Source organism: Pteropus medius, unplaced genomic scaffold, assembly GCF_902729225.1.
Source record: "Pteropus medius unplaced genomic scaffold, Ma_sr-lr_union100, whole genome shotgun sequence".
NCBI lineage: Eukaryota > Metazoa > Chordata > Mammalia > Chiroptera > Pteropodidae > Pteropus > Pteropus medius.
The window spans coordinates 1055094-1066976 of record NW_024344377.1 but is presented as its reverse complement, the minus strand read 5'-3'; the positions used below and the strand labels follow the sequence as shown (position 1 = coordinate 1066976).

The following is an 11883-nucleotide window of genomic DNA, read 5'->3' as shown; positions in this document are numbered from 1 at the left end:
TTTGGTTAACTTCATGGGAGTATGTATGTCCAGTGAAAGGGAGAATAATTTAGCTCTATGGGAGTATTGACCAAAATGGGGTTCTTGTGTCTTCAAGATTTAACTCAGACGGCAAAGGCGCCACGGTTAGAACTGGAAAGAGCATCTTTCCCACCTACTCTTCAGGGTACAGGCAGGGCGTCGGCCTCAGGGAGACTACATTTCCCAGCGTAGCGCACACGTACCCGAGAAGGGCGTGACGCAGCTTTGGCGCGATGCTCCTCGGGAGCTGTAGTTTTCACTCGTCCAGCGCGAGCCGGGTGCCTCAGCCCTTTGGTAAAGCGAGACCACGTGATCGGAAAAGCAGCGATTTGCCTTTGAGCCGGAAGAGGATGACTGGGTTGACCGACGCCCGGTTTCCGGGCGAACCAATCGGCTGCCTAGAGTGAGGCGTTGGCGTTTGAAATCAGCCAATGGCAGGCACCGGCCGGGGCTTCCTCTCCGCCTCCTTCGCCCAGCCCGCGAGTGCTCGGAGGGAAGTTAGGCGGCGGCGGGCGGCGGCGAGCAGCGGCTAACTTGATTCTGAGGGTAGCTCAAGGTAGCAGGGGGAGGCGGCGGGGCGCAGAAGCGGACTCTCCGGGGACTCCCCGGGGCCGCAGCTGGCGGAAACTTCCGCAGGGAATCCGTTTCGCTTCCATCGCTTTTCTTTTAGCATCCGGGGCTGGGGGGAGGGGCCGAGGTGCAGGAGCCCGCGGCGGGGAGGGATGTGGCGGGAGCGGCGGAGGGCTGGAGTGAGGGTTGCGGAGGCGCGGGCCAGGTGGGTTGGGGCATTTCGGGGGCAGTAGGGGATGGGGAGCAGGGGATCGAGTCCCGACCGCGGCGGGCGCGCAGGCTCTGCGCAGGCGCAGAGACCTGGTCGCCGACGTTTTCTAGGCCCTTCCCCTGTGGGCGCCCCCTCACCGCTCAGCTATCAGTCAGCCCAGCCCCCGCCCACGGACCTTGGGGTCGGGGCGGGGGTGGGGGGTCTCTGACTGGGCGCTTGTTTCGTAGATGACGGGTTCTAATGAGTTCAAGCTGAACCAGCCACCTGAGGACGGCATCTCCTCCGTGAAGTTCAGCCCCAACACCTCCCAGTTCCTGTTGGTCTCCTCATGGGACACGTCGGTGCGCCTCTACGATGTGCCGGCCAACTCCATGCGGCTCAAGTACCAGCACACTGGCGCGGTCCTGGACTGCGCCTTCTACGTGGGTGTTCTCAGTTTCCGCTTCTGCTCTTTTTATAATGATAGCCCATGTTAATAGCAGCCCTTTTCCAGGCTGGGCAGAGACTTGTGAGTTGTTTGGACAGCTCATTAAATTTTCCCTAACACGTACCTGATACTGGTTTTTCGCTTTTGGGGACAGGCAAATGTCAGAATCTCGGCTTCCCCTTAAGAATGGAGTCGAATGGCATAACCCTGTAAACTTGACGTATGACAGTTGTTTTTTTTTGAAATTTGCAACAAGACAGTAAAAATTGTCTTGTTAAAAGGAAGGTGTAGTTACTAGTAAATAGGAATGCCTATTTACTCTCAGCCAGTGGGGCGAACCGGTTTTCCTTAACTGACAGTAGTTTTTATGACCACTTATTTGCTTTTGTGCAGTTTCGTTTGTTTACAGTGCATAGTTGAGCCCAGTGTACATCATCCTGTGCATAAACTAAACAATTGGCTCTAGAAACAGGAATTTTGAGACACTCTAAATGTCCATAAAACTTAAATGACTTGAAACTTTATTTTGTAGGATCCAACGCATGCCTGGAGTGGGGGATTAGATCATCAGTTGAAAATGCATGATTTGAACACTGATCAAGGTAATATGGCCATTTTTCACCAGTTTATTATTTTCTCAGTTTACTACAGTATAAATGTTTAGGAAGAGTAGTTTCTGAATTGCTTAATTCTTAAACTGCTTAGATATAGGCAAAAATGGCTCGTATTTAGGATTTCTTTTTTATTTAAATGATAATTATTAAGTTACTGATCACAAAATAGTGTGCATATATTTTTTCAGTAAAGTGAATTCTAATCTCTATCTCAAGTGTTTACGTGAAGGGCAGTTAAGTCTTTGACCTTTACCTTAGCCTCAGAAGAGGACTGGACCTCTAATTGGTCTTTTCATTAGGGTTTCCAGGACGGGGCTGATATTTCACAGTTCTCTTTGCAGAAGCCAGTTCAGTTTAGATTGAAGAAAGAAAGATTTAAAAAAATCTAATGTTATATAATAGCTAGCTTGTCCAGGTGTTATATTAATCCTGTTGTGTTATTTAGCATAGTATATGCTTCAGTTGCATTGATTAAATGAATAACAAGGTGATACATCTTTTAATTAATAATTTCTTAGAAGTCCAGATACAAAGTGACTTACCCCAATTTTTATGATGATTTTGGAGCAGAGATTTTAATGAAATCTGAATGCACAGAGTTCTCTAGTGGAGCTTTTTTTTTTTTTTTTTGGTATATGCATATATTAGACATATACGAACTTAAAGCGGATGGTCAGGCACAGAGTTCTGACTAGATGAGTATGAGTTAGACAATGGGAATGGATAGAGGATCAACACAATACTTTGTCAACCCAATCAGAAGAGACTTTTGCCTAAAAGTCACTTTATCATGTCACTTGTAGATGTTTGGTTTTGTTTGCTAGCAGCTTATTCTACGTAATTAGTTTGCAGGTTTAGGGCCTATTTGTTCAAAAACTTCGGAGGAAAAAACCACTGAAAAGTAAGCCTGAAGTTATTTTCTATGCTAGAGACTGTAATAAAGGGAATTAGCTGTTTGTTCTCTGAAGGTCATTGCTGAAAATCGTGAGGTAGTTTTCTTTCTTATTTAAATGGTACGTTTTTAAGCAGGTAGTTTTCCTGTTTGAGAATTAAGACCACATATTGTTCTTTCTTGTATTCTTAGTATTTGGCATAGATTTTGGCACATAGATGTTTAGTAGATGTTGAACGAATGAATGAGATAGTGAAGAGTTGAAATTGTACTTGAAATTTGACCCACCATAAAACCAAGTGGGTTAATCTTAAGGCGCCAGCCTTCTTCATCTTCAGATCTCAGGTCGTCTGTTACCACTTAAAGAAGTTCCTCATAAGCATTGGCTTAATGTAATAAGTTTTATCCAGATCCAGACCAGAGTTATCCACTCATTTCTTCATTCAGCAGGTATTTCTTGAGCATCTACCATGTATCAGAAACCTGCAGTAGGTACAGCAGAACTCCAGAGTTAAACAAGGTTCCTGATTTAAGGGAATCTGGACTCGAGTGAGGAAAATAACATGTTAATGTAGTCTGAAATTCAAGTCAGCCTTTGATATGCCGGTGAATGAGACTATGCACTGTAAGGTGAACAGAGAAGAATGGATGAGTGTGTACTTATGGAGAAATTTTTCTGTATGTGTGTATTTCCATGTAGTTGGAGGAAGTGGATTTATTGTAGTTGAACAAACGTTTCCTTCTGTTGTTCACTTGAGGAATCTTTGTTTAGTAGATGTAGTAAAACTAGGAATTGTTTGTTTTCTTTTCTATAGAGAATCTTGTTGGAACCCATGATGCCCCTATCAGATGTGTTGAATACTGTCCAGAAGTGAATGTGATGGTTACTGGGAGTTGGGATCAGACAGTTAAATTGTGGGATCCCAGAACTCCTTGTAATGCTGGGACCTTCTCTCAGCCTGAAAAGGTAGGCTATTTATGTTCCTAACAGGAATTCTGGTCCTTGGGGTGATGAATATAATGTGGATATAGAGGTTAAGACTTGATGAATCTATTTTACAAACCAGAATACCTAGAAATATTTTGATGCAAAGGGAATTTAATAATTTTGGTATTTTGTTCAACTTTTTCTGTCAGTTGTCATGTTTGTACTGAAGAACGCGAGCTTAAATAATGAATTCCCATGTATTATTAATGCTTTAAATCTCAGGACTGAGAAGCAACTCAGTGCATTTTCAGAGAAGTCATTTAGCAAAGACTGTTGGATCGCTTCAAATTGGGTTTGACGTGCCCAAACCAGAAAGTGGACTGGAGTATCACTCATTTTCACTTATGACCTGAGGTTTCATTTGAGTTTACTGTTAAGAGGGTGAAATGGGTTATTTGAAGTTTGATGAGAAAGGTGGCCTGTATTCCCTGGCTTTTACCATTTATTTATTTTTGATACTGACCGGTGTAGTTTGAAGGCTCTAGTGAATGAAGCTTCTTAAAATTGAATCTTTGTGTATTATTCTAACCTTTTGATCTGTACAATGAAAGTGTATTTGAGCATTCTTGCTGTATTCTCATCAGCCTTTATCAGGTGGTAGTTAATTTTAAAGATTGATTGTTTTAGCAGTTTAAAGATATCCTTCACTTGAGTCTGTTTCCTCAGTGTAAATATACTATTCAGTTCATGTTAGCCGTCATTATATACTACAGTGCATCCAAAGAGTCATTATTTTTGTCACATCACAGTCGAGTCTACTTCTGGCAAGACCTTTGTTCAGAATAAAATAATTGCATTGTTTCTAGTTTTGATTTATGGTTGTATGTAACATGTTAAGAGCCGTGATAAATTGCTGACAGAATATCATATAATGGACAGCCACACTGAATCAAGCTGCTTATTGGTTCAGCAAGGTTCATTATGTCACTTTTTTTAATACTTCCTTTGATAAATGTATATACCTAGTCAGAAGCATGACAGTGGTTTCACGTGATTTATGATCAGCAGGGATAGAAAGCACTATTAGAAGCTGTGTGTCACCTGTATAAAGATTTAAGATAAAATTTCTAATCTGATTGTATTATTGTAAATCGATTTTCTTCTGGTTTTTTAAGTTTGGTTTTTCATGTGTCTTAGGTTAATTTCCATTTTTCTATATTTTGTTTTCTGAATAGAAGATGGCAAATCTTATACTTCTCATTTAAATATGCCTATTTTACTGTTTTGACTCTTTCTAGTCAAAAAAAATTTTTGAATTTCTTATTTTTTCTTGGTCACATAGTTGAATTTTAAGGTCAAATTGTGGAGATTATCGGGTGTTACATTGTTAAACCTATCTTGATTTTTTTGGCTGGTGATCCGTAGTTAATATTAGTGATTACTAACCATGTGGTTTAATTATTAGAATGTTAGATGTCTTGCCATGTGATGGGTCTTCTTCATTTTTTATAATGATTCTTCAGGTTTTAAAATGTTAAGTCAGATTAAATTAGAATTGTTTGTTAATTGAAAGTAATAATTAGAGCAACAATTATGTATCTGAAGTCTAGAATAAAAAAAAAGACAATATGATCAGGAAAATACAACTTGCCAACATTTTCACAAGTTTACTCTATTTGGTCCTTGAATAACATATTTGAAAATAACTGCTTTAAACGCTCATGTGCAGGAAATTCTATGATTTATTATAAGGGGATTTTTTATGGGTGTTGTTTTGATATTGAAGAAAAGGCACGAGGGAAAAATTGATATATTTACGGGAAAAAATGCTTTTAAAATTTTCCATAAAGATGAACTCTTACAGAGTGTTTAGTAGGACATCAGCTGAAGTATAAGAAGTTGGTTTGTCATAGGTCAGAGCACTATTCCTGTCTTTTAATTTTGAGTTTATATGCCACCAAATGCAGCTAAGTAGCTAATTGATGGCCTCCTCACTTTTCCTGGAAAGGCCTATTTATTGAGTGTGACATGGGGGGAAGCCAAGATTGTTAGAGTTACAGCCCGAACTCCAGTTCTAAAAGGTGGTCGTGGAAAATAACTCTGAAAGTGATTGTTTTGTGAAAAGCCAGAAGCCCCTTGAAAGGTGTCTCGAATTGTTCTTTGGCTTTATTGTCTCCTTTTTGAGTATTTTTTATACTTTTGTCATTACATGAAACAAGAAGGCTGGAAAAATTAATAATATGTTTTAGTGATGAAGAGAATTAAGTCTTCAGAAGTGTTTTTACGGACTTAGACCGTACGTTATATGGTACTTGGTTTAAGTATTAAGAATGTTTCGGGTTTACTATTTCATGCTAATTACTTGGTTTATGTAACTAGTACTTGAAATTATTTGGTACTTGTGTTTGGGAACCCGATCAGCTAAATTTTTTTATGGTTTAATGATGAGTGAACTTGATTTTGGGGCCCAGTGCCTTTTTCAGGCAAGTAGATGACTTCGAAGATTTGGTCTTTCTTGAAAGGTATATACGCTCTCCGTGTCTGGGGACCGGCTGATCGTGGGCACCGCGGGCCGCAGGGTGCTGGTGTGGGACCTGCGGAACATGGGCTACGTGCAGCAGCGCCGGGAGTCCAGCCTGAAGTACCAGACGCGCTGCATACGAGCGTTTCCAAACAAGCAGGTACTGACCTGTCTTCCTCCCCAACTTTTGGAATTTGAAAATAATACGGTCTTAGATAATAATGATATGGTCACTGCCTTTGAAATCCCCCCCACCCTTCCCCCGGTTTTTTGAGTAGTGGTATAGAATTTGCTGTTAGGTATGTTTTTAGCATCCTCGTGTTAAAAGGTAGTCTGTTAACCTAGTTTTAGAGAAGACCTTGATGTTCAGAGAGGCGAACTACTCTGGCAGTGGTTTGGCTAGAGATCTTCTGATTCCTCGTTGATCCTCGCCCAGAATGCTTGACAGGTATACAGTAATCAAGGAGAGTTTTGTATGTATTTCCATTTACCAATATTTCAAATTTGAATCTGGAAATTTAGGGCCGTGGAATTTGCTGTTCTCTTCTTTTTCCCCTTTGTAACCCCAATACTGATAGTGTTCGTTAATGATCTAACCTTTTTTTAAGGAAATATCACTGTTGCCAGGGTTAGGTAAAGCTTTTGCAAAGGATAGAGAGGCGGTTTTTATGCTGCCTCTGTGGGGTGCTCGATGTGGGGGTCACCCTTTGTCATTGTTGCTAAACAAGCTTACCCTGTTTGTTAGTGAGCTCGTCCTCCCCGCAAATCCTTCAAGTTTAAAGGGGAGTCGGTGCTGTGGTCAGATGCTAGAGGAGTTTTGCAGGAGGGAAAGTCATTAAAAATAATATATCTTGGAATCTTATGTCTGTCCTTTAGTTATTGTGGAGCTGGAAGCATTATGTCAGTTGCTCTCTTGGTCCTTTGTCTTAAGAGGCTAGTGCCTCGAATGGTGTTCACATTTTTTTCAGAGTATTGTGAATTTCCATTGAAGATAAAGAATTGAAGTTACTTGAAACTTTCGAGATTTAAATATATGATTAAAATATGCTTGCATTTTAAAATACTTTTATATCTAAAATTTTTTGTCAGTATACCTCTAGTTTACAGTGGAATTTTAACTAAAAGTAAGGTTTTACTGATTTTTTTTTTCTTTTTTTGCTTCATAAGTTTTTCAAGAAAACTTTCATACTTTGGAAAAATGGGAAGAAATAAAATAGATTTCATATTTATCTTATCTCATTTATTTTTTCTCTTTCTTTGACATAAAAACAGCAAGTGAAGATAACCTAATCTTTTTTTACAAAATAAGTATTGATGTTTTTAAACTTTGGAATGGTCATAACTATGTTAGTATAGCTTAAGCACTCTGTTAAAATCTGGCCATGCTTGCTTTTCCTTACTGAAATAATGTTTCTCCTTCAGTGTGGGTTGAATTTGGGAATTAGTGGCTTGTTTTTGGAAGGTGGGTTCACCATTTTTGGCTTTCTCTGCTCCCTCTTGGCAGGGTTATGTATTGAGCTCCATTGAAGGCCGAGTGGCGGTTGAGTACCTGGACCCAAGCCCCGAGGTACAGAAGAAGAAGTATGCCTTCAAGTGTCACAGACTGAAAGAAAATAACATTGAGCAGATTTACCCCGTCAATGCCATTTCCTTTCACAATATCCACAACACATTTGCCACAGGTAGAGTATGGCGTCAGGACAGTGTAATTTCGCTATTTGCACACGAGACAGTTATACTTAAGCAGTTTTTTTTTGTTTTGTATTTTTGTGGGGTTTTCTTTTTTTTAAATATGGTGCTTTCTTTTTGTGATATTTTGGTGAAAAAAGTCTGGTACAGTACTCCTTGGGGAAAACATCACTTCTGTGGTCTTAAAAATTAACCCTTAGTTAATGGTTATTTCTGTATCTTTAAGAACCATTTTTAACTTTTGAAATTACTTGCAGGTGGTTCTGATGGATTTGTAAATATTTGGGATCCATTTAACAAAAAGCGATTGTGCCAGTTCCATCGGTACCCCACGAGCATCGCATCGCTTGCCTTCAGTAATGACGGGACTACACTTGCCATAGCATCATCATATATGTATGAAATGGATGACACGGAACATCCTGAAGATGGTATCTTCATTCGCCAAGTGACAGATGCAGAAACAAAACCCAAGTGAGTATGCTTCACCTGTATTTGAGCCTTTTCTTGCATTCAACCCAGGATTTATTAATTTTTCTAAATTCATGAATAGCATTGTTGATGCCTGCTCGATATTGCAGCTGACTGTAGGGTAGGAGTTGATTTTATCTTGTTCTCCCAAGCTTTCAATATCCGCAGGTTGATAGACGTCTGATGGATGAAATTGTGCCTAGTTGTTTTGTAGAGAAGAATGTCAAACTCTCATTCTTTTTGAATAGGCACTATTATTTGAATCTCTGGAGTTATTACTAGCTCATTGCTTCAAAATTAAGTTGAGGAATTCAAGAATAATTTACTTAAGCAAATTCTGTTTAAGATATTTAAGAATTTGAACTGCCAAAAATCTTTCCTCTCCACAGAGGTTGTTTCTTTAATACTTACACAGAGTGAGTGACCTTCAGGTCTTACTGGAAACTCACAGTAATATGACCTTGCCTGGAGTAGCAAATTTCCTTAGCTTTGAAATTTTCTTAGATGTTCTTGGCTCGTGGTTGTAACCATTGACAGAGATCGGAACCATTTACATTTTTTGGTACCGACAGGGCAAAGCTCTTTCCCTAATTACTTGCACCAGGCTTCAGGGAAAACTGATACTTAGGCACTTGTTAAACCAAAAAAAAAAACCTGCCCCAGGTGTCCTTTCCTGTTCCTTGTCCCTTTTTACTTAGGCCCTGGCGGGAAGTCCTCAATAAATATTTACAGAATAACAATGCTTTCCGGATTCCTCTGTTCTGAATTAAAATGGTATAGCACCCTTGCTAAATTGGTCCCTGAGAGGGGCAGAGTGTTAAATATCATATGTAGTTTTATAGGTTTGACTTTAGAAAAGACTCAGCAAGTGAAGCCTGGTGGATAAAGGGCCGTATTTGCATTTACTTTCTCACTTTTGTGTCTCTTGTCCTGGCCGGCCATTTTGATCCCATGTTCTTTTTCTTTTGAACTTGTAGGTCACCATGTACTTGACAAGATTTCATTTGCGTATGTGCCATGTCGATGATAATAAAACAATTCGTACTCCTTAATTGTGGATTTATTACTATTAACAAACCAGGGAAAATATTAATTTTAATAAAAGAACCATTCAGAAAATAATGGAAAAGAGGTTTTTATTGATTTTATTTTAAGTTTACACTTTCGTAAGTGCACTCGATGGTTTGCTGCATTAAAGATACTCGGGCAAACAAAATCAGAGGGCAGTGACTGCACTTTTGAGAACCAGTTTTGACCTTGATTTTGATTCCACTGTGGAAATAAATGTAAATAAATATAGGTAATAAAAATCTCTTTGCATTCTTTCTGGACCTTAAATGGTAGAGCAAAAGGCCCTTGAACCATTTTTTTCTTCTGCTGGTTATAGTTGCTCATTATAAAGCTGCTTCAGACTGCCTCACGAGGAGGTTAATCTACAATTAAACAATATTTCCTCTTGGCCGCCCATTATTTTCTGAAGCAGATGGTTCATCATTTCCTGGGCTGTTAAACAAAGCAAGGTTAAGGTTATACTCTTGGGAATCAGCTAGTTTTCAATCTTATTAGGGTGCAGAAGGAAAACTAATAAGAAAACCTCCTAACATCATTTTGTGACTGTAAACAATTATTTATTAGCAAACAATTGATCCCAGAAGGGCAAATTGTTTGAGTCAGTAATGAGCTGAGAAAAGACAGAGCATATCTGTGTATTTGGAAAAATAATTGTAACGTAATTGCAGTACATTTAGACAGGCATCTATTTGGACCTGTTTCTATCTCTAAATGAATTTTTGGAAACATTAATGAGGTTTACATATTTCTCTGACATTTATATAGTTCTCATGTTCGTTTCAGTTGCCCAGCCGCTGGTGATTAAGGTTAAAAAGAAAAAAAATTATAGTAAGACTGAGATTCATTTCAGCGTAATGCCCTGAGGCCGAACACGAACCTAGCTTGGCCTCTGCTAGGTGGTTCCAAACAGGCTGTTCGTTGTCAAACTTTTTGCGTTTTACTTATACGCGAATGTGTGTTTTTGAATGTGACGTGGACCTTTACTGAAACTTATTCTCTCCATGATATATTTTTAAAAGTTCTTTTGATACAGAGAAAGGTCTTCTTTTTATTAAGTATTTCACTGACGACTTAGTTTAAGTCCGAACCCGTCTGCTGAAACGTATTTCCTTCGTTGCAGGTCCACCTAATCGTCACGTGACAGCGGTTTCTCTGCGGAAAGCTCTTCCTTCCTGCGAATCCGCGCTTGTCCCTTAGGGATTCGTTAGTCGTTGCGGACACGTTACTTAGTATGTGGATTTCTCTGTTTTCTGTGTGACACAAAACTCGTCTGCGCCCTTTCGTGCTGACCGCGTGTAGGTGAGGCGTCTCGGTGTCCTCTGCGGCCGTCGGACGACCCGCGTCTCCCCAGCAAGCCCACTTGCTGTTTCGGAGCAGCTTGAGCTCTTTTTGTAAAATAATCTAAACTGTTATTTCCACACTGTCTTTAATAAATCAGAGATTCAGAACCCTTAAACGTTGGATGTTTTTAAATGTTGGTAATGCATGTAATTTGCTTCGTGAAGAAGGCTTCGCGGAGCAGAGCCCCCTTCACCGAGCGCCTGGCGGGATGGCGTTTTACCTTTAGCTCGGCGCTGCCTTGCTTAATTACATCTGTTCTGCCACGCGGTGCGATTCGGCCCTGGGTAGAGTGATCTGTTGGCCTCGTGCCATTTCCCTCGCGCTCCTGCTGGGTCAGCAGGGCCCTTGAGCCAATCGTGCGGCCTTAGAGGGTGGGCACCGCCTGCGGGCGCCCCGTGGCCGAGCGTCTCCGGGTGGTGCCAGCGCAGCAGACCTCGTGCCCACGGAGCCACGTGACAGGCCCGGCTGTGCTTATCCGTCAAACGCTCAATCAGCGAAGCCCTTGGGATGGTGAATAATGGAATGGCCAGAGACTAACTGACGAGGTATTGGCTTTTTAGTCTGATTTTGTGCTTTTTAAAGTCATAGCCATTTGGTTGTGGACAGAGCATACATTTAAAATGTCTAACTGAAAGAATATAGCATCGTAAAAGGTGACTGAATTAAAGCAGTGTTGGGGACCCTTTTTTGAGGTAGGGTAGCAGAGGTTTTTCTGTAGTTCCATCCAGAAGTCCTTGTGTCGTGAAACCAAATGTGTCTCCTGCCTCCCCTGCGGACCGCTTATCCAGCTTTCCCTCACAGTTTGTCTGATGATGGTCGTGGCCACTTCTTCCCAAGGGACCCAGGTGTACTATCTTAGCATTTCTGTTGGTTTTCTGAAGCCAAATTTTCTTCTCTTTGTAAGTATCCCTTCTGTTTATCTTTTCTTTCTACTGCTACTGCCCCTCTGCCCATCTGGGGTGGGGGCGCGTGCTGCAGCCTCTGGTCTCTGCCCTAAATTCTCTGCTTCTGGAGCAGTGACTTTCAAAGCTTTTAGCTGCAACCCAGGTATGAAACACATTTGAACTACTGTCCAGACACAGCTCAATACAGTATGTATAACAGGAAAGTTTTATAAAACGTTGCTT

At 40.6% G+C, this 11883-nt stretch overlaps 1 protein-coding gene across 3 annotated transcripts; it reads left to right on the top strand.

Moving 5' to 3' along the window:
* Positions 1-415: 415 nt before the first annotated feature.
* Positions 416-10871, top strand: BUB3 (BUB3 mitotic checkpoint protein). 3 transcript variants are annotated; one of them, XM_039870783.1, is made up of 8 exons: positions 416-567; positions 1030-1224; positions 1762-1831; positions 3551-3702; positions 6186-6344; positions 7689-7866; positions 8131-8347; positions 10536-10871. In XM_039870783.1, exons 2-8 carry the CDS (start codon positions 1030-1032, stop codon positions 10543-10545), a joined length of 981 nt encoding a protein of 326 aa, XP_039726717.1. In that variant the 5' UTR covers positions 416-567; the 3' UTR covers positions 10546-10871. The 3 variants fall into 3 exon arrangements, with proteins under 3 accessions (XP_039726717.1, XP_039726716.1, XP_039726718.1); XM_039870782.1 differs by having other exon boundaries at positions 431-577; XM_039870784.1 differs by lacking the exon at positions 10536-10871 and having other exon boundaries at positions 431-577; positions 8131-8351.
* Positions 10872-11883: the final 1012 nt, after the last annotated feature.

Coding starts and splice junctions, on each gene's coding strand:
- BUB3 (XM_039870783.1), top strand. CDS start 1,030: ATGACGGGTTCTAATGAGTTCAAGCTGAACCAGCCACCTGAGGACGGC. Junction 1,225..1,761: donor TCCTGGACTGCGCCTTCTAC/GTGGGTGTTCTC, acceptor TTTATTTTGTAG/GATCCAACGCATGCCTGGAG. Junction 1,832..3,550: donor TGATTTGAACACTGATCAAG/GTAATATGGCCA, acceptor TCTTTTCTATAG/AGAATCTTGTTGGAACCCAT.